At 42.0% G+C, this 22,869-nt stretch overlaps 1 protein-coding gene across 4 annotated transcripts in view; it reads right to left on the minus strand.

Moving 5' to 3' along the window:
* Positions 1-439: 439 nt before the first annotated feature.
* The window catches only part of cd99l2 (CD99 molecule-like 2), a 28,096-nt gene continuing 5,666 nt past the window's right edge, over positions 440-22,869 (minus strand). Inside the window, exons 2-12 of one of the 4 annotated variants that reach the window (XM_015351448.2) lie at positions 19,422-19,478; positions 18,827-18,868; positions 17,944-18,048; positions 16,353-16,466; positions 14,679-14,756; positions 12,062-12,121; positions 10,574-10,645; positions 9,699-9,740; positions 9,272-9,391; positions 8,263-8,328; positions 440-7,697 (exon numbers count right to left, since the gene is read on the minus strand). In XM_015351448.2, the coding sequence (XP_015206934.2) occupies positions 7,633-7,697; positions 8,263-8,328; positions 9,272-9,391; positions 9,699-9,740; positions 10,574-10,645; positions 12,062-12,121; positions 14,679-14,756; positions 16,353-16,466; positions 17,944-18,048; positions 18,827-18,868; positions 19,422-19,478 (821 nt within the window). In that variant the 3' untranslated portion in view covers positions 440-7,632. The remainder of the gene's footprint in view (positions 7,698-8,262; positions 8,329-9,271; positions 9,392-9,698; positions 9,741-10,573; positions 10,646-12,061; positions 12,122-14,678; positions 14,757-16,352; positions 16,467-17,943; positions 18,049-18,826; positions 18,869-19,421; positions 19,479-22,869) is intronic. The other 3 variants (XM_015351450.2, XM_015351449.2, XM_069193464.1) reach the window with 3 other exon arrangements.

The following is a 22,869-nucleotide window of genomic DNA, read 5'->3' on the forward strand; positions in this document are numbered from 1 at the left end:
CATTACCCTCTTTGTTACTTCCTCAACATCCCTCCTCATGATATGTCCATACCACCGTAACCTCGCCTCTCCTCAGCCACATCCACCACCCTACATCGTCTACGGATTTCTTCATTTCTGATCTTATCCTTCATTGAAATCTGTAGAATCCATCTCAACATCCTCATTTCAGTTCTTCTCATCAAGTTCTCTTCCCTCTTTCCAACTTTCCAGACAGACTCTGCACCCCTCTAATATTACTAAGGCCTTTAAATAGACAAATCCCTTTGCTTAAATTTTACATTTTTAGATTTCTGGAAAAATTACATTTTAATTCAAACAATTATTTAGTGAATGTCAACAGCAGACTGGACTGTTTGAGGTGAGGGTATGTCGTAGTGCTTTGATATGTAATTTTACCCTGAGTATTTGTAGGCAATGATCAACAACAGTACAGATGTCTTTTTTATTAGGTTTATTGTATCCACAGCATTTCCCCAACACTTTTGAACACGAATGCATCATTAAAACAACATTCAAAGCAGTAGAAAGAGTACAGCCAATCAGTAAAGTTATGATGTCAACAAGTGTTCCTTGTAAACCTAATGGTTCGGAAGTGCTAGCAAGCATTCATCTGTGAAATCGCAGCCACCCCTGATAATTGTGAGATAATAGCGATTGCATGCTATTGTTACATACACTTCTAAAGCTCACTGTCAGGTGAAAACACGTAAGATACACGTCTGTTTTTAGATTAAATTATTTGTTAAATATCTGGCCACTCAATTTGGAATTGCCAATTGTATCTTTAGGTCTCTGCTCACAGAAGAATACCTGTTTTAACACCTCTGATACTCCCTGGACAGACTCCTCCCAACCCCGCCACTACAAGCTCTACAGCAAGGTACAGAAGAGTTAGCACCGCCATTCCTTGGGGACATCAACAGGAATCTCTTTCCCTTGTTGTCAAGGGAAGTCTAGCTGACCAATGACAGCCCTGCCCTGTGCAGTGCAGAGCCAACTGCATGCCCCTTTTCGGGGAATCCTGGCCACATGGACAACTTCCAGGGCCTGGGATCACAGAGCCCACCCCAGATGCTGAGAGGGCAGCCCCTCTACTGTAACTTTTTTAACAATGTAATTGTTGCAATGAAACTTCAATTTTTGATTCAGCAATAGAAAAAAAAAACTGAGCCTCTTTACTGTAGCACAAAGTAGAATTAGAAACACACACCAGGACACAGCTGGAAACCACACAGAAGTGCATTTATAAGCGAGAACAGAAGGCACTTCTTTTTCCAAAAGATAGTAGGAGTATGGAACAAGTTACCCAGCCATGCTGTTGAAGCCAGTACCCTGACGTCTTTGAAGATACTGATGGATAAAATAATTGAATTAATTAACTACTAACTACCAAACAGGTTAGATGAGCCAAATGGTTTCCTCTCATTTGCAAACTGTGTTCTTTTGAAAGAATGGAGGCACAGTGCAGAAACCCAGCTATGCAGAACTGTAACCTACTATACCAAATGGCATCAGTGTAAGACACTGATCTCAAAAAATCTTTTTAACAACATTTAAATCTAGCTACACTGTAATCTTCCCTTCTTAAGAATTAATGCCAAATCTGAAATAAGACAATCAGATCTAAACAACCTGTTTATTAAAATAAGACTACAATGCAATTTATTAAATTGATCAACTGCAGGCGGCATCCATTAATTATTATCTAACCTCTTCAACAAATACAGGGTTGTAGAGGAACCGGAATCTATTCCAGCAAGCAATGGGTGCAAGGTGGGATACACCCTGGAAGGAACGCCAGTCTATCACAGCAGGGCCAATAGTCCCAGAAGCCAATTAACCTCCAGTATGTTGTTGGACTGTGGGAGGAAACCGAAATACCCAAAAGAAACCCATGTGAACATGAGAAGAACATTCAACTGCATGCAGATAGCACCCCAGCTCTGGAATTGAAACCATAATGATAATCACAGTGCCACCCTGCCTCTGTGTGCTACATGTGTTGCGAATTATAACAAACTGGACAAACCAAATCTTCCAAGATTGTTTGCTCAATTGGAAGTCTCCCACAGGACGGGAAAAGAGCTTCCCTCCGCAAACCAAGCAGCCTCCCTACCCCACAAGAAAAGAGCTGCAGCTACAGGTCAGAGCACCAGGGGGCAGTATGGATCTGTGAGTCTCCCACACTCCGTTCAGGCACTAGTCGAGCCGTCAGAAAAAGCAGCAGAGAAAGAGAACATTCTCCACAGCTTAATAACGTTTTTTTTTTTAATTTCAAGAGAAGCACATTTCTCCCAGTCTGACTGGTAGATCGGGAGACAGGACACGCTCCAGGGTGTGAGGGGAGAATGAAAAATAAACCACCTCACGCACTTCTCAAAACCCACAAGTCTCAACTGTTCCCACAAGAAACACATCATTGGGACCTGCAGTCTCAAGAGCACATCGCAGTGTTGCAGGTTCTAGCTGACAGAACATCTCAAAATAGCGCATTAAAAGAGCCAACATCTGTAGAATTAACTTTAATGACATAATAAAATTTTATAGTACCTTCTAGAATAAGATAATTAGGTGGCAGGATTTCCTGATTTAGTTCAGATAATACATAAATTAACACGCAGTTTCATGTGCATTTATGTTCCCATTTTCAACTTCTTGTCCTTTATCAACTAATCACCCACATCCACTGGAGATACTGAATTAAAGAGAGCAGGCCACACAGGTTGCAGTGAAAGTCAAGATATGATGCATCCCTTCGTATTCAACTTGCAACAGAAAATTCAAGCACTTGGAGAGCTAAATCCCTGCTCTCAGATCAGCTGAGGTCTAGTATGTTTTATCACTCTGCAGCACGATTGTAGAAAACTGTCAACAGTGAGCAGCAGGTGGGTTCATTTTAATTTTGGGCTCTGTTTCGCCACTCCGGTCCAGGGAATCACTCCTCTTAATATTATTCCAACAGCTGCGTCTGAGGGACCATGCTAATTGCCAGTCTGACATTCTCCACCTCCACAACACTTTCCCACTGGTCAGTAATTCCTGAGGTACGGAGTGCGCTGCAATTCCTTTAATTCCAAAAGGTGCACACATTGACTGCTTACACTTCTCTGTTTGTACAAGGGGCAACAGTGCCACTCATTAGCTGAGCTGTCATTCAGCAGCCTTTGTCACTCCCACACAAGGGTAGGCATGCAGTACAAGCAGAGGCACTGAACGACAATGCGTGAGCCGTCTAAAGTCACTTTAGCTTGCTTTGCGGTAATCACTGGTGACTGCATTTCAATTTCTCCCGAGCCTCCGACACAAAAACAAACATGCTGAATCATGCTGCTGCAGTCGATAAATATCCCCCAGGAGAAGATGGATAGAGAGAGTTTCTATGAAGAAACTCGGCAGCACAGATGATCAGAACAGCTTCTCATCTTGCAACCAGTTTTTGCTGTATTCTGTTCACACAGGTCTGCAGGTGTGGGTCAGAACTGCCCATCCCAGGGCCTGAAGGGCCCACTCAGCCTCAGGTGCTGGTTTAAAAAGACGTATAAATACCTCACAGACACAAAGGACCCCCAGGACCAGGTTTGGACACCCCTGGTTTAAATGAACAAACACTGTTCTACTGGCCTTGTATTTGAGACCTAAATACAAAGCCAGCATTTGTCAGAAGCCATATCACCCTGCAACTCAGAACTGACAACCCACTGAAGCTAAGCAGGTATCAGTACCTGGTTGGGAGACCTCCTCGGAAAAACTAAGGTTGCTGCTGGAAGAGGTGTAAGTGGAACCAGTAGGGGGCGCCCACCCTGTGGTTTATGTGGATCCTAGTGCCCCAGTATAGTGATGGGGACACTGTACTCTAAAAAGCCTCTGTCCTACAGAAGCGACGGAAAACTGAGTTCCTGACTCTCTGTGGTCTTTAAAAATTCCAGGGCGTTTCTCGAAAAAAGTAGGGCTGTTACCCTGGCGTCCTGGCCAAATTTCCCATTGGCCTTTACCAATGATGGCCTCCTAATAATCCCCATCTATTAATTGGCTTCAACAGTCTGTTCTCTTTCCCTCTGATAGCTGATGTGTGGTGAGCGTACTGGCGCACTATTGCTGCCATCACATCATCCAGGTAGGTGCTACACATTGGTAGTGGAGAAGGGGAGTCCCCATTACCTGTAAAGAGTTTTGAGTGGAGTGTCTGGAAAAGCACTATGTAAATGTATGGAATTATTATTAAGATACATTCAGGCTCATCTGACCTCACTCTCACTTTTCAGGTTTGAAAGTGCTTTTGCTTCTATTCAATCTTGCAACCTCATGTATATCCAATGAGAGGTGCTATTTAAAATTAATCGATAAAGAAAACAAGTTCTTCAGCCCTCTAGGATTGAAAAAGCTCTGTGGGTTATATTTCTAACCCTTCTTTTATAACCTACATCTCACAGTGTTGAATTGATCGTATAAAAACTCAGAGCTTATTAATAGAAAATGTACATCTGAAAGCATGCCTAGGAATAACAGCCCTTTTGTTATAAATAACTAGGGGCTGAACTGTGACAGGTTTTAAAGCCTGACAGCTCAAGAACCAGAAGGCAAGCTGTTAAGCAAGCATATTCAACAGGACAGACGAGCATAAAGGAGACTGCTTAACATTTAAACAGTCAAAGAAACAAAGAGGACTTCCACAGAGAGACTGTGTCAAGTACCAGGGATACAAGAAGTGAAGACGAGGGCTCCCACCTCCTGCCCTCAAGATCTTGAATCCAGCAATTTGTCTAGGTCTCTTTGAATTATCAGCAGAGAAAGCTGATAAACCTTCAGTTAAACGCTTCTGCCATTTGTTCATTACTCGAAAACCCCACTGAAATCCAGAGCCCAAGGGCCAGGGACCATATCTGGAATTCTGCTTCTTATTGTTGACAGGAAAGAACTTCCTGACGTGTTGCCATGCCGCTGATGGGCGAGATCACTTCCTGACTCCTCAGAAGGGTCAAGGGTCATGGATGGCCAATGCATATTCACCACGTGGATAGCGGTGCAAGAAAAATCGGCAGTGTGAAACGGAGTGTGGTGTTAAATACTCCCAACCGGGGTCTGTTGAGATTTAAGATTTTGTGACCCTAAATCATGTTTCAAGACAAGCACCACCTCACACAGTGGGGACTTTGCTTAGTGGTAATTGGCTTTAGGCCATGCGACTTCACATTGATAGGAAAATGTTCCAACTGCTGTTTTGGAGCAGTTAAACTGGACGTTACAATAGCAAGTACCCCACATACACACGGCCATGTAGACAGGTCTGTGTATGGAGCAGTGGAGAAGGCTCTGGTGATCTGTGACAAGGATCAATAGTCTAGTAACATAACATTGTTGAATTGTCTTAGAGGTAGTGGGGGGTTTGAAAAAGCCATTTTTCATTTCTCAAGTTTGAAATACTTCAAACTTCAAATAAACCTGCTTGTTTAAATCCAGTTTTAACAGAGAGATGTGAAGACGCTGCTACTTGGCGATTCACCTCGTGGGGGGTGGGGGGAGACAAATCGCGCAAGGTAAAAACTGACACTGCACTGTCTTTCTTCCACTCACTGAAAAGGAAATGGCTTCAGTGCCATAATCAGAAATTTCAAAGAATAAAACAATACATTCCACAGATTCAGTACACTGACAATCTTCAATCTACAGAGCCTGCTGAGGAACCTATCCAGGCCATGCAGTAAGAAGGTGCACAGCCCTGATTATCCACAAACAACATCTCCCATCTGCAGCACAACAGCAATTAACCTGTTTGTATAAAAGCTTGGTAGGCAGGATTGTACTGCAGTCAGGGGAGATACTTCAAATACATAGGACTCCACAATATTAATTAACCAATATACTAGGACAAACAAGATAATCCATTAGCGCTAAAACTACATTACAATTCAGCACCCAACAACGCGATCTAGAAACAGTAATTTACCCTACAACAGTTACAGTACATTAAATCACGGTCCTACATAGAAAAAAGTTAGTGTGAGGAAAAAAAAGCACTTTGACAAAGTTGTAGAGCTGAAGGCTAGTGACTTGGACACTGTAAGAAGCAGAAAAGTTTTTAGAAAATCACTGCCCAAGTCAAGATGTAGTATTTGGGAAATGCACTATGCCTTTATGCACAAAATATGGGACTGGATGAACTGCTTTGAATAAACTTCCGTTTAGCTATGAGAATCAACTCAACTCCTCTGACAGCCCTACATTTTGTTTTGGGTATAGTGCTAAAAGTCCCATGGATCCCAAAGTGCCCCTGTTCCCCCAGGGAGCACTGAAGTACAGGAAGCCACCCTTGAAAAGCACTTGCACTGATGTGCCGAATTAGGAGGAAGACAGAAGGTCATTAATACACTAAAAGAAACATAAAATAATTGACGGAAGCAGGAGTACCAAATGACCAAAAATGGTCATAGTTTCATACAGTCAAAATGCCAGTGTAAATAATATACAGTAATGTGCTAGTAAAAAGGTTAGGAGTATCTCCTAAATCCATTTATTGTGGCACCCCAGATCTCTCGACAGTCAAAATTCTCCTTCACAGTTCATTTGCGTCAATTTGCACACTAGAACCAGATTCTACTGGCCATGTTTTGGAACAAAGCAGTCTTTCCAGTTCAAGTTGTGGGTTTTTGAAAAGGCAGTTTTCAGTACTATCATGAGGCACTAATGCAAAAAATGTGCAGTGTTACAGGTATTTCAATTAAATTACAAAGCACATACAGCTGCACTCACTAAAGGCTTTGCTTTCTTTCAACAGTAACCCCTACAGATACCTCAAATCAGATTAAAGAAAATCATTCAGATAAAGAGGAGACGGTATCCGAAGAAATACAGAGAGCTAAATTGAGGAAGTTAAGACTGAAATTCCTTATTATGTGTGCTGAGAGGAATTAAAAACACAACAAATGTGTTCTGGATCCAATAGCATTTGCTGCATTTTCAACGTCTCTCCACATATTTCTGTTCATCCAAACAACCTTCGCTATGAGACAAAAATGAAATAAAAGGTCTTCCAATCTAAAAGGTCACTCAGACTGACTTGTCTGTGTGGAGACTGCCATAACTGGACATGTCTAAACGGCTTTAAGTCAAGAGGGTCCAGGATGGGGTCATGGGTCTTTCCTCGAGGTGTTAATTGTGAGTGGGAAAGAGAAATCTGCTGTTGAAAATAAATCAACTTTCAAGTGTTCCTTATATCAACAAATAGCTGTTCTCATCAAGCTTGCCTCAGGCATCGTGTCCCCCTGGAAAACAAACTGAGGCCTTGCAGGGTCTTCACTTCACTTTCACTGGTAGAAATTGGAAAAGGGGAGAGCAAAGGTCTGAGGCACACACCTTAACGTCTTCTGCAAGGAAGCGTCGTGTCCAACCTGAAAGAATAATTAACCAAGAATAGAATTCTTCAGAATGTCCCGGATCTCGAGGTGACCCCTTCAGTCCTTTCTTTGGAAAGCGTTAGACCGTAACAGGCTTTTGGGTCTGTCTTCCACCTAATTAAAAGCTGTGTAGAGTGACATTAAGGAGCTGACACCACAAGTACAACCAAGGGAGTAGACGGCTTTTCAAACTACGTTCTCAGAGGAAGTGTCCTGGAAGAGCCCTTCCTGGCCACAGCTAGACCTTGTTGGAGTCCTGAGCGGGCGGCTCTGAGGAAGGAGACTGGAGGAGGGTCTGCTGGACTGAAAAAAAATGAGACAAGAAGTCATAACCCTGGGAGATAGGTGTAGGAGCCAACCACAAAGTCTCCACTAAACTCAATATTCTCTTTGATAAAAGACGTCCATTTTTAAAACCAGGTATTTTCCTCTAGCAATTTATTTGCTCGGCCCTAACATCTGGGATTGCCAGATAGTTAGAAAATTATGATTAAAATTATTATTAAAATAAATGTATCTAATTTTGCCATCACTGTACAGTAATCAACTCAAGGCCAATGCTTACACCCAGCACAGAAGGGATAAGGGCAACAAATATTACAAGTCAGAAAAATGCACAGCGATGATTCACTTCTATCTCAGCGATAACTCTGCGAGCCCGAGGGAGCCCAGCAGAGCAACTTCAAACCCACCCGATAAGACTGTCTGTTGCTCTGCCATATTCTCGGGAATTCTGGGAAATTCCCATTACTGCTGGCTACAGTCACCAAGCGTGATCTGACTTTATTGCCGATACAATCCTTGTGGCCTTGAAGACACTTGTTCGTATGGTCACTCCATGAAAAAGAATCCAAACGAGAGACTTTACCTTGAGGCTCCTGAGCTACGACAGCTTCCAACGTGTCTCCTTTCACATACTCGGCATTTAGACCCTCTGCAGTAAAAGAAAAGCACTCGAGGTTAATACCCAAACATCCAGGTCCGGTCTCCTTAACCGTGCATCCAGAGTGTGACAGAGGAACCCCCGAGAGCAGAAGTCTTACTCCACCAGCTTGGAACCAGAAACAACTGCCCATAGCAGGCACACCAGACCCCAAAGTCAATACCTAACACCACAGCAGGATGCCTGAATTAAAACGAAGTTTCACTGCAACAGATAAGCATGCTTCTTATCCACTTTCCCACACCCTTGACCAGAGCTCAACATCTGGTTAAATCACCTCTAGAACTAAAATTTCAAAGAGGCAGGAGCAGAAGAATTGTGGATATAAATCATCACACACAGGCTGGAGGCAGATTATAAGGAGACTACACACTAGTACTCAACATCCCGAAAAATACTGATAAAATCTATTATTTTCAAATACTCCGAAGAACCTGACACACAGATCTCAAATGAAAGGACGCTATTCAGCCAATGTTGCTCATTTGGGCAAGTACTCAATGTTTCCCATAACCCCCAGCACACACATCCCGCTTCAAACTTACAACACAAAAGAGAAACAAAAAAGAGATTAACAGCACCTTCTTAAACCAAGTCAGAGAAATGATATTTCATACCGAAAAAAGCTCCTTATTTCCCCACCAAAGAAAAGAAATCTACCGAAATCTAAAAACGGACAAATGCAGCCACTTAAGGAGTTGAAAAATCAGTTCCCCAGAGGACAGGAGAGCTGCCAGGTAATGAAAGCTGATGAAATCAAAGTGGAGCTGAAAGATGCTTGTGAATGACTGACCTAAGCCGTATCAACTGCTGCAGTGCAGGTCACTCCTTTCAAAACCTGAGGAAGATATTTGCAGCATTTCTGAGCCCATTTCTGTTAAAAGCAATTCTGAGTCTCCATCATTCCCGAAATGTAGGAACGCCTTGCCGTTACCTTGTATGCTGAAGCAAAACTTCTTCTGCTGGTAGGAGATGTAGCTGGAGACGGCTCCGATCAGCGCCATAGCAAGGGCACTGGCGATACCTGCGATGGTTCCGGTCTCGGCCGTGCTGTCTGCGGACAAAAAGCAGCTGGAATGATTAAGAGTATCGGATTATGCGATTCCCGCAGAGGGGATTACAACTACCGCCCTTCTGAGTGGTAAATCTACACTGTGGAAAGTTCTGATGAATGCGTGGTTCACAAATTCATAAAGATTCACAAATTGTATGAAAGCCTAGACATTTTCTAAGGAGCTCACCAACTGCTGTAAAGCTGAGACATCAGCCTGTAATCTCCGGATAACCAGACCTTTTCCTGGTCACCTGATTTCATAAACCCCTCGGTGATGTCTGCACTTGAAGATTGCACTCACACCTACCGTAGTTGGTATCATCAGATGAGGCTGATCCTCTACCACGGTCTATGAAAGAAAGAAAGAAAATTATTTTTGAAATCTACAGAAAAAAAGTGGTGTGCATTTTGTTCAGATGTACTGTGACATTAGGAAAGAGTCAAGAGCCATTCGCTGATAGTGAAACATAGGAAGAGCACGTGTCTATTGCTGTTCTTAATAACTATGCTAACGCTAAGAATGAGCATCACACACGGTTCAGCACGTTTGTTGGAACTGCCATCAGCTCACATAATCTTGAGGGACATTAAAATGACAGGATCTGATCAATTCATTGAAATCATAGGCTAATTACAATATATATTTTTTTTAAAATCAGTTAATCATTTTTTACCATCACCCCCTGTATAATAAAAAAAAATATATTTAAAAAAATAAGCACTACTTTGAAGAGTCATTACCTTTGGCACTATGGTAACAGAACTCCAGAGAAAGGCTAAGATTTGCTTTCATTAATTAGACAAAATGTGGTAATGCAAGGCTGCAGCAGTGATAGTACAATAAAAATTAAAACAGTTCTTATAATATATTATACCGAACTGATAACCTCACCCACTAATGTCTGCATGCTGGCTTTAAACAGGAACCACAGTTGGGTTAAACAAAAGCCTAAACTTTAAAAGGCGAGTGTTTGTTAAATTCTGTGCATCTGAAATGATCAGAGAGCAAGGAGAAAGGCCACCATCATTCATATGCTAGATGTGGAAAAAGTCAGTTGCTCTATGTGACTGAACAGAGCCTTGCCTGAGTGGTGGAAAACATTACAATAACAGCACACACGGACTACAGAGACATCTACCGAAGACAAGCACACACCTCCTAAAGAATTGAAAGACGGCTACCTGGTTTTTTATCTGGGGAGTAGCCACCACCCTTGGAAATGTCCTCCAGGTCTTCATCTGTGAACGTCCCACCTGCAGGCACAGAAAGTGTCAGGAGGGGACAGGAGCCCAGCTGGATCGCACAAGCATTCTGCTCTGGTACCCTCCCAGGCACACAGGGCACATGCAAGAGGGGCAAGCGCATCAGCCAGAAGGATAATAATAATTGCTTACACTTATATAGCGCTTTTCTGTACACTCCACTCAAAGCACTTTACAGGTAAGGGGGATCCTCTCCAATACCACCAATGTGCAGCATCTACCTGGATGATACACCTGCCAGAGCTCTGCGCACATAGTGACTGACACCCAGCTCCAGGGACAAGCCTAGTGTTCGATGCTATTACTACGTCAGCAATGAATGGCGATAATGATAACTGTAACAATAACTGTGCTTAATGCCCTTAGTTTATAGAAAATGGTATGTTTCTGATATAGCGGGCCTGTATGTTTCCATGTCACGACCACCTGTGTGTGTCTAGCTTACTCTTCAAACATTTATTATAATAATAATAATAATAATAATAATAATAATAAACTTAATAAGATGGATTAAACATGTGCGAAGAAGAAGAAGAAGAAGAAGCAGTGTGCACAATTGCTGCAGGCATTCGAAAAGGAGAAGACACCCATGAAGCAAAAGATTTGGGACAGATCGTAGCAGTGAATATTACCAGTATTAGCTGAAATCACCATGCTGTTCTATCAGAACCCATAATACCATCTTCAAGGATGTATTTCAACTATTATACCCATTTTTGCATCTCAACAAATACAAACAAGCAGTACTGATCTTCAGTCTTTTGGATCAGCACTAAAAGTATGTCAACTGGAATGATTTTTCCAAATTAGAAATAAGGGGCCAGGACACCCATCTTCAGATATACTTTCTGCAAGACCTAATTCTGTGAGGTGTAGCAGTTGAACCATATCTTTGATTACATTTATTTAGACTACAATGAAAAAGAAACCTGTTTCTATTAACCTCTATGGAAGGTGTGTTTGCCACCCTGTGACAATTTAAGAGAATTACAAAAAAAGAGTAATCCCACTGTTCAATATCTCTGAAAAGTCCGTTTTTAAACATCTTAACCAGCTAGAAAACATTACAGAAACTAAAGAGACCGATGTAAACTGCAAGCAGTAATAAGATCAGGAAGATTTTGACTTTCAGCAGAAAGAAATCCAAAACCCACAACAAAAATACACAGCATGCATTATCACCCCATACCAGCACCTAATCTCTGAATTTAGCATTTTTTCTTGATTTAAGGAGAAGTCTAACCATTTGTCCTATGGCCCAGCTGAAGATTCTTGTTATTGGTTAGTTGTGTGAAGCAGCCTGCACTCTGACCTCACTGAGCAGGGTCAGAGGTCAGGGGTCAGGAGAGACAGGAAGTTGAGGAAAAAGTGCCACCATTAGCAGGGAAGGTCAGGCCGACACCTTACCCTTCTTGTCTCCTCCAGTAGGGCCGTCATCACCTCGGGAGCCAGGAATTACTCCTTTATCTGACAGGTAGACAACATGGTTGTCACGTTCCACAGAACAGTGGTATTTCTGTCAGCCTGGAGTGCTCTTTTACTATCCAAGCACAGATCAACTGGGAAACCAACAACCTCCAAAGTTTTACTGCTGCCCAACATGGAGAGTGGACTGTTGCAGAAAAGGGTTTGTTCACAGTACCATGGATTCAATTGGGAGATATTTCACTAGGCCACAGTCCCCGCTGAAGGATAAAATAATTACTACATCTCACACCCAGCCAGTGTGCAGTTTTGTGCAGTTTTGTTATTAACTGAATAAAATCTTCCTAGCAGGGCAAGTGTGAGCCAGCTGGCAAATCAGTGATTAGCTGTCTATTAAAAGCCTCAAAATACAGATGAATATAAAAATGTACACAACATTGTTTCTATGGAGTCCATTGTTTGATATAATAGGAGGCTCTGCTTATAAAACACATCCCTCACATTCTGAATTAACTTCTTTTATCTTCTTCTTTTTCTTCCTGGTGAATAAGCAGAACAATTGGAATGTGAATAACCCACCAAGAACTCAGGACGTGAAGGGTCCAGACAGAAGTCTGACGAGTAATGTACTAATAGACATACACACACACATTGAGCAGGATACTGTCTTATCGAGAGGATTGTTTTTCCTGCTTTCCTCATCTGTAGGTTGGAGAAGACATCACTGCTTTCCAGCAGGTGGCGATGTGTAACCTGAGACATTCAGCCAGTCTCCTCTCCCAACAGCCCTTACTTAATTAGTCAGATAAGCCCACAGAGCATTGAGAACTTTGGCCCTTCAGTTTCTAGTTTAAATATTCAAATTGATCCTTTCCCGTGAACAAGCTCTAAAAACCACTGATCATCAGCTTTGATGTTTGATGGCCCTGTTAAATATTTCTATGGTGTTTAAATTCTCTGCGTTTTTCAGAAGTAATGGAGAATCGTCGTTCGAGCTTTACGTCCAAATCCAAACCGTGAGTCAGGACTGTCACCTGCTTCTTTTTCAGTTCTCAGATTCTCCCCTCCAGGCATCAAGGTGACCTTATCAGTCCTGACAGCCACTAGCCATGAAGAGCAACAGAGAGAGAATGTCCTGTGACTCACTAAGGACATTAAAACAACAGTATCATTCTGTAAGGAGCCAGCTAAAACCCACACATTCAGGCCAAATTCCCGGCAAAGCACTTTTTTCAAAGATATTTATCTACTATTCCTAACAGATGACCATGGCACAAATTTTCTTTGAAAATTTTCCCTGACACAGAGTTTCTTAGTGATCACAGATATCAGTGGGCAGACAGATACCCCCTCAGTCCCTCAACAAGATGAGGGTTTGTCAGGATATTGGCAGGTTTTGTTTAACCTGTCATTTTGGGATCTTGACAGACATTCTCCAGCTCTTTCCTGTATTCAACAAAACAAAATGATGAATCACTTCAACTTTAAAAATAAAATTGTAACCAGCTTTTGTTTTTGGTTGCAAACATACTCTTCAGGCAAGAAACTAAAAAAAAAACTGTGGAAAAGCGTAGAAACACATTTGCTCTCTGCTCCTGCTACAGGCAAGAACTGAGACAGATTCATTCTGTATGGAACTCCGCAGGTTAAAGACAACAGCGGAAAATAAGACCACTTCATTATGCTTCAATGTGAGGAAGAATTTTAGCATTAACCTTTTTTAAAGTGTATAAGATAGTGACTAGTTGGCTTTGAAAAATGCTTTTTACCCAGCAACAATATGAAAGAACAATTGTAAGCATATTATTTGACTTTTTGACATTGATATTACAAACTGTAGAATGTCTAGCTTATTTCACACTTTTTATTTATATACTTCCTTTTGTCTATATGCAAGGTAGAACTGCTTCTTAAGAAGAATGAGGTCAATTACAAAGAAATATTTGTAGAGAGAAAAACAACTACTATAATGAAAAACTTAGAATGAGCTTTCCTGTGTGAATTTGCTGTTTAAAACTCATTGCATTTATCATCTCGTTGGAGAGGTTACTCACAGATCTGTATGAGAGGCTGCTCTCAGATCTGCATGATTATATCCTCCCCATGCGCATGAATAAAGGGACTCTGCTTGACCACACCTAACCTGCGTAAAAACTTTCCTTCGGCAGGAGCCGAGTCACCCCTGCAGAGCACACTCACTCTGCCACAGCGGATCGGTCGAGGCTGGAGAGGAGAGGAACTACTGGATCCAAAGCCGGAGGGTTACAGGAAGGGTCTGGCGATTCCAAATGTGTCATTAAAAAAAACCAACAGTTGTCAAATGACTGATGACCATTCATTGCTCTGGATTACTTTAAAAATATGCAAATAACACAGAAGAGTCTCTTAGGCAGCAGCATGGCGGTAGAGGTTAGACCTCTGCATTGTGCGCTGGAAGATCGTGGGTTTAAATCCTGGATCACTGCCCCTGGACAAGGATGGAACTTCCCTCAAGCTTAGTATGCACATAATGCATTTCCACATCCAAGTTCTGTGGCACAGCCACTGCCTGGGAATGAATGTATTTCAGCTGATTCAAGCAAGGTTACACAAAACCTACCTCCATTTTTGTTCTGGTCTTTCCCGCCGATATCATTGTTCTCATCCAAGGCATCAGCGAGGTTGAGATCATCAGAAGCTGCAATGGAAAATTTTTGTTTTTGTTTTACAGTGTGTTAGGAACACCAGGGATGAGATGAAAAACATGGGCTGATGCACTGTGGACAGCAGTTTTCACCATTTCTGGGACAACAACACAGAACCCTTAAGGATCCTGGCCCATCCAGTGGGATCTTTATACAAGAGGTGACTTGAGAAATAAAACCAGATCAGAGGATCTGGATTAAATCAAACATGAAGCCGCCCACCAACAGCAGCATCTGATGGCTGATTTCCACTCCGTAGAACGTCTGCACCAAACAGAAACACTGAATCCATCATGCTCTGGATTCGTCCTTTGTCATTCTTATGTGGGCCACAGTGGACTGTATCCAAGACACAGGCTAGAAGCATTTCCTCCAGGAAAGCTGAAATAGCAGAGGCCAGGTCCCTGCACTGATGCACACTCAGGGCGTTTGGGGTTCCAAAAGATTTCATTATTACAGAGCTGTTCCAGATGTCGCTTACAACTACATGATCAAAATAAGAAGCACAACTAACAGGAGGAAAATACCTGCTATGCATGCCTTTTGTAAAAACAGGTTTTTAGCTGTCCAAATAATCATTACCAGTGATTCTGAATGTTTCAGGAAAATACTCCTTGAAAAGATGTCTACAGGAAAATGGAATGGCATAAAACAGGGGTGTTAAACTGATTCCATCAAGGACAGCCTGGTTTTCCACTCTCCTTTCCAGACTCAATGACCTTTATCTATCCCCAACTCTCACAGACCAAACTGGGAATGGCCATAGAGAAATATGGGTCAGACCACATCACCTATAGTCTTCAAGGTCACTAAACTACTGAGAGTCTCATCCTCCAGCTACAGTGAAGATGCAGATCAAAACGTGAGAACATGAAGAGCATATTCAACCATTTCTCCTGGCTTTAACAGGGTTGGAATCTCAATATTGTCTTAGAGAAAGGTGGAAGTCCACCTTGTCTTCTCCACACCAGCCACACACTGCTTGTGACCGAGTCTATTCTTTTGAGTTCTTTATATTTTGACTAATGAAGGTGAAACTACTGCAAATAATTTCTATGTTCTCTAAGTCTTTAAAGCCAGAGCAGTGATAAAACGCTTTGCAAGCTGGACAGAAGAATTACTTTTGTTCTGCTCATCAAATAATTAACACCAACAGTTAAGAAGGGAAGGCCTTGAGAGGAGTAAAAGCCATGAATCCCAGGTCTGAGATCCCAGTTACAGGCAGAGAAACTAATGATACAGGATGAAAAAACACCCAACAGTGACCGACAATCCATAATATGTATAAACAATGAAATATCTCAATAAACTCAGGAAGGCTTTTTGTATTTGAATTGGAAAAGACAATAAAAAATAAAAACTACTGGCAAAAAAACAGATAAAACAGATACCTTGCATCAAGCATTAGGTAAAAGAGTATGAAGTGCACAAAACCAAAGGGAAAAGAGGAAAAATCTTAAGTTTAAAGCACAAATAATAAACATGTTTGAGATACAGCACCATGTAAATGAAGTACTTTAAAAAGAGGCAGGGATCTTACATGCACGCATTCCAGCAACACGACACTGAGTAAAGTGACAAGTACAGACCAGCCTTCCCCTTAGATGGTGGTCTGGGGGTTCGGGGTTGTTTGGTGGCAGTGTGGGGGCCTGGTCTCAGACCTGGACGCACAATGGGGTCACCGTACCCTTTCCGATTCAGATCTGTTAGCAACATAGCGTGAACTACATTTAAAATTCAGTGAGGTATCAGAAAGAGGTCTTTTGACAAGTTTAACTGCACACATGTAAAGTTCATATAAATGGGAGCTTAAATCTGGGGACTTCTGTCATAACGTCCACATCATAGATAACCCTGGTACATCCACTCTATTGAGGAGCAGATTCTACTTTACTCGATAGGCTCTTAATCAGAAAACTGGCTCTGCTGCAACTGCAGGTTACGTTAAACAGTTAAGGATTAGCTGGAACACAATGCAATGAAATGAGCTGCTTACTGTACCTCTCCCTACAAGTCCCTGTAAATGTATTAACAATAAACAGTAAATCAAGATGTTTACTTTAACTCCATGCAAAGAGCTTTCTGTAGATCATCTCTTAGGGTCTTTTAAGGTTCTTCTGTGAATTTATGGAGTTGTGATTCCAGAGTCATTAAGTAGTACTGCTATACAAATCCTGGATGGATTTCAGGGCTGTGCAAGATAATGGCATAAGGGAACTCCCAGGGAATGCTTGTACAGAGATCAGGTTCAGACAAGAAGTCCAATTGCTTTCAGTTTCAATGCAGGCTGTCAGTGGCTAACGGTAACCAGACTTCTCCCGAGCGCCAGCAAAGCACTGAACCTGGGCAGGCTCTAGACAGGAAGGGGAATTTCCTGGGCTTGTTGTGCCACAATCTCATCCAACCTTTCACTCATCCAACTCACAATACCCCTCAGGACTCACAGCACAAGGATTGCGGACACCTCTTACCGGCACACGCCCCACAGCAGACAGAAAGAAGGCTCCAGGGAAGTGCTCTGCAGTGTTGACGATACAAAGTATGTGTTCGGATTTGAATTGGCTCCAAACTGGCTGCGGCTTAAATCAATTGCCCAATTTGGAAAAGGCTTTTTGGATGTCTATTAAAAAGTAAGATGTTCAACATCCTTAGGACGGGGAGAAGATCCCCACCCCAAATCTCGCAGCTCTGACTCACATGGTCAACTTCTACTGTTACATTGCAAAGTTAATTCAAGAATTTGTTTTTCAATTTGTGTAGGGTACCCAGCCTGAATTGCTCAATGCCTGTTCTACTAGTGCGGATTCCTGATCCTTTTCATCCAAATTCAGCTAACCTAGGTTAGGTGGGTGCTTGTTCCTTCTGCCCAATCTTCAGGTTCTGGCACAGTTCAAGGAGAAAATCTGATTCAGAAACCCATCCCTTCCCACCCACACAATAGACACGTTTTCCCCCCAAGTTAGAACAGCCTTTGTGTCAGCAACGACGCATAACAATTACAGCAACAGATTCAGCAGTAGGAGTGTTTTGAAAGGTTTCTTAAATGACAAACTGTTTTGTTTACTTCTGTTACTGAATTTCTAGTTAAAATATCTATCTTTCTTTACCCAGTGAGCTCCAGCCATGTCATATTTCAAAAGACCGCTCATTACCCAAGATGCAATGGGAAGGAGTATTTACCTTGCTTTGGTTTGGGCTTCGGGGGTGCTTTGGTGGTGGTGGTGGTCACTTTCGGAGCCTTTGTTGTGGTCTTTTTAGCAGGGAAGTCGAAGTCGAAATCAAAGTCTTGACACCAACATCAAACAGGAAATGACAAGCAGAAGACACCTTAGTTGCATACACTATTGTTACATTGAACACAAAATGAGGAATCCTCCTGACTGAATTAGTCATGGTGTGCAGGCACACACATTCTCATTGACATATGAACATACAGAAATTCCCACATTATCCGCCAGAGGTGGCAGGCATTCGATAGGCTCACAGGATCCATTTTTCCAAATCCAAAACAGGTTTTAACTTGTCCTTTTATTTCATCCAAGATAATGAAACAGAATTGTTTCCAGTCTGGATAAAAAACTTAAAAGGGCAGCACATCCACAAATTATCTGAAATAAGAAGACATGTACAGGGCTTGACAGAAAAGTACAGAAAATTATATTTCCATTGGCAGAACCTGAATATTTTAGCAAATCTACTGTGCCTTTGAAAACTACCAGCTTCAAGCACATCTGTTGCCTGCGGTATGATAAGAAATATTAAATCAGGGAGTTCTTGTATTTCTGAAGCCGACATTTTTTTTTCATATTTTCCCTTTCAGTCCCAAAGCTGCTCAATTAAAAAGATGCCAACACTGCAACATTGTGGCTGCAGGAAATATTTATTGGACAGCCCTGCTGAAGTGTGGGAAATATCTGTGTACTGCAGGGCTTATCAGACCAATGCATCCCAAGCAACAACACTATGCAATGGGATGAAGTCATCTGAACTGATTAGGCGGCGATTTGTGGCTACAGCACTTGTGAGACCTGTCAAAAAAGAGCATTCTCATATCCCTACTCACCAGAAGAACCTCCAGGCACCTTAGGGTTTGGCTTGACTGTCGCTGTAAAACAGAATTGAACAAATAAGTATGATATTGAAGGGTTAAATTCTTTCTCCGTACACAATGGGCATAAGAGCACAAACTGTATGATTACGTGTAGCTAAACTAGGAGCTTGCAGACAGAAAATAGCTAATTCTAACAATTTTAGGAATCGTTCTAGTGCTTAAACACAACCACACGTGCTCTCAGAAGCACTATACCAGTTCAGTCACATTTACATTTTTATGATCAGTCACTGTGAAATGTGCTTAACCAATGACTATCAAATATAACTTAAGTTTTGCTTTTTAAGACTTCCTTAAGTAAGCTTTTAAGGAGCCAGCCGTAACTCTTCTGGTCAGAACTAGTATCTTGACTGCTTCTTCTCCTCGACCGAGTATTCAACGAACTCCTCTTCTGCTCGACAAAAAAGGTCTCCAGTGAATTTTCGCTCTCCACTGCAATGTCAGTTATAACCTGTGTACTTCAAAAGGTGTTTAGCTTTTTTTTTTCCTGCATAAAAGTTGTTCTATGATTGCGATTGGCAAAGAGATGAAAAAACACAGAACGTACGTGGCTTCGTAGGCTTGTCATCCAAGGCGTCTGCTAGGTCAAAATCTTGGGCTGACCCTGGAAGAGAAAGGAATAGAGGCACCTGAGTCACGTCGTCTTCTGGGTTGAAACAGCACAGTGCTCTGACTCACCCCAGCCAGGCCATTTGAAGCGATGATTGATTCCTTTGATTGCATGGAGACCAATAACATTTATATCCCAGCGCTGTGGGAATTCTGCACAGTTTTAAGGCTTCCACCAAACACCCGAGTTCACCTTTTAACCCTACAGACACCATTTCACAATCAACTTTATTTCCGCGGCATCTACACAGAGCAACAGGGCTCTGCTCCTTGAGGCTATAAAAAAGTACCTGTCATGATACATCATGCTTCTTTTCCACTGCCCACACAACAGTACCCTATATTAATACCGAAGAGCACAGTCTGGTTGAACTTGTAATGCACTTATGCTGTGTTCAGTTTGACTCTGCTTATGAGTTACAGAACTTCTCAGAGGATTTGGTCTCCTCGTGATTTAATCAAGCAAGACAGGCATGCTGCCCAACTATAGGGAGTGTGTGTTTTCCACCTCCTCTCTGAATGCAAATGAACTGTGAAGCTGCAGTGACTGAGCCAAACCTGTCCTGCACTGCTTCTTAATCCTGGAACAGACTCAGAAATATAGTCACATATGCACACTACCTCATGACTTGAGCCACTACTATAGGAAACCAGAGGACCACACATCGGGAATCCACAACATGGATCTAAAATTTGGTCAGAATAAAAGTACTTCTTGAGTGAAATTCCACGATTGTAAATTAATTCATTTATCTCTTGATCACTCTGCAAGTGTAATTCCCCATTGTCATGATAGAATGAGGGTTTAAAATTTGGTAAAGAAACCAGCACTGTGAATGAAAGGGTTGTGTTTTAATCTGTGAAATTCTAACCTTATCTGTGGAAAGAAATAATACATATCTGGGTTAAAATTTTCACAGTAGATCTTTTATTCTACACTGTATTCTGTAGTTTAATCATGTGTGAGGCTACCTTTTAACTTCAACTGTCTTTTTCAGTCACTAAGTTAACAGTTATTACATATTCAGATTGTAAAATGTTCCAGCAAATATGCAATTCAAGAAGTGTTGGAAAAGCATACATGGCTGGTTTAATAAACATTTTAAGCAAAGGACAATGGTTTTATATTGACAACATTGTTACTGCAGAATTTGATAGCTGTAATTCAACATGCAAAAAAGAAGCAGTAAGTCCACAATAATTATTACTGTATGTCTGAAACAGAAACACTAAGGAGCAGAAACAGAAACATCACCTGCTCCTGATGGATTCTCCCATGTTTAGACATGAGCTTTCAAACAACTTACAAACAGCACAAACAACGGCACACAAAAAGATTTAGTGTGTGAACTAAATAATGAGGGGAGACAGCTACAGTATGGGCAGATTCCTTAAACCCGTTTTGTCTCATCAGCCTTGAAGACAAACTAATCAGTCACACCATCAAGCAGAACAGCGCCAGAAAACCATCTGGACCGAGATTAGAATATAGATGAGATGAAAACATAAGCTAAGCTAACAATGACTTAATGCCCCATCTCCGTTTTCATCTCATTAATGTTAATGACATGGGGCTTTTGAGAGGGGGGGTTGGGGGGGGGGGGGGCGGGTCTCTGGGGCGTCCCAAGCACATGAGTGGGCAGAAAACAACTGCTGCCAAGTCTCTGCTTTCAATCTCTCCCTTTAATTGATTATGCAAGTGGCACCTGAGCCACCAGCCTGGATCACATACAGCAACACAGGACATGGTCAGGAGGGCTCAGATCCAGAATTCTCACGCACTCCTCACTGGGGCGATATAACATTTCAGCAGCTAATCCAAAGCCTCAAGAATTACGGCCTCTCTTTACCAACTCCTGAGTCCTCATTAAGCATTCATTACATTTACATCTGGTACTCATGTATGACAGGCGTGTTTTTAAGGTGTGTTCTGGGGTACCATTTCAGCTTCTCGCCAAAACATTGGTTGCCCTTTTATCCAATTTCTGACCACCACTGCTCTCGCACATCAGGCTCGTTCTGAACCACAAGGATCTCAACCCTTGGAAAACGGCCCCAGTTTTGCGACCTTGAAAAACAAGGGTCATATTATTACAGACACTTGTAATACCAGAGGTTTAGAAATGACCATGATAAGACACCCATCTTTTTTATCTCAAGTTATCTCTTAAAATTTCTCATTAAGATCCTATGGCACTGTTCACTGGAGTACGGGGTATGAACTCCCGTGTTATGAAGTTAATTAGACCGGTGAAGTAATTTCCCACTCCTCCACTTGACCTGCGATGTAGTGGGGTTGATGATGCACACTGACTGTCACATGTCACCAGGTGTCAAGTGAGTGGAACCTCTTGTATAAGAGGCACTTTGAAATTCTTTGGGATGAAACATGCTATATAAATACAAGTATTTCTTAATATTTAACACTCGAACATTACAAGAGCTCTTCTGCTTCATAAAATGAATACACAGACAGGCCTCAGGCTTCACCTGCTATCTGCAGGTGACTAAAATGCAATTGTGTTAAGTGCCGAGAAATGGGTGTTTTATGGGTTATTGTGAAACCAGCTATACTGAGGCTCACCAGGAGCGGGATTTGCGGCTTTCTGTGCTCTGCTATTAGCAGTGTGAGTAGGAAAACCCCATCCAGCTGAAGTAACAAACTACAAGACCACACCTGGAAGGAAGATGCGTGTCTTAAAAAGGTAGCATTCTCCAGGACAGGCACAGCTGCGCTCTTGAATATAGGTCAACAAGATTATCTTTGCTAAGAACAAGGCGGCACCACATGGCGGTAGACTAATTCCAAACCAACTGCTGGCACAATCAAGGTCTCAGGGGTCTTCCACACTTCCACACCAGCTGACATACAATGTACAGTAGAAAAAAAAAGTCTGAAAGGTTTGAGAGTTGGCGAACTGGCTATCAGCTAATCCATTACACAGGCTGACCACAGCTCAGGTCAGAAACGCACAATGGCTATGACAGTTCACAGTCATCAAAAACATTGTTACAGAATTATTCTCAAGCACAGAGCACAATACGTTTACACCTAATAAATGCTATTTCACATACGTTTGTTTTTCTACACAAAGTATGCAAATAAAACATTTCTAACAGCCCTGGCAATGTCTGGTTTAGCCAGAAAGAGTTAAATATATGCATGAAATCCAAAGGCCCCTTTCCCCATCTTTCGCAACACAGCAGAAGCAGCAGACAGGCATCCAGCTTGTGGTTAAGGGTGAGATAAAATTAGATACATACTGTCTGCCAAACTAGCTGCACACACTAACTCTAAGCAAGAAGCATAAAACTGAAGAGATTAAAAGAAGAGCGGTTTTAATATCCTGTTTACCAGCTTGGCTACTGAATGTCCAGAGCATCTT

The sequence above is a fragment of the Lepisosteus oculatus genome, chromosome 8 (assembly GCF_040954835.1).
Source record: "Lepisosteus oculatus isolate fLepOcu1 chromosome 8, fLepOcu1.hap2, whole genome shotgun sequence".
NCBI lineage: Eukaryota > Metazoa > Chordata > Actinopteri > Semionotiformes > Lepisosteidae > Lepisosteus > Lepisosteus oculatus.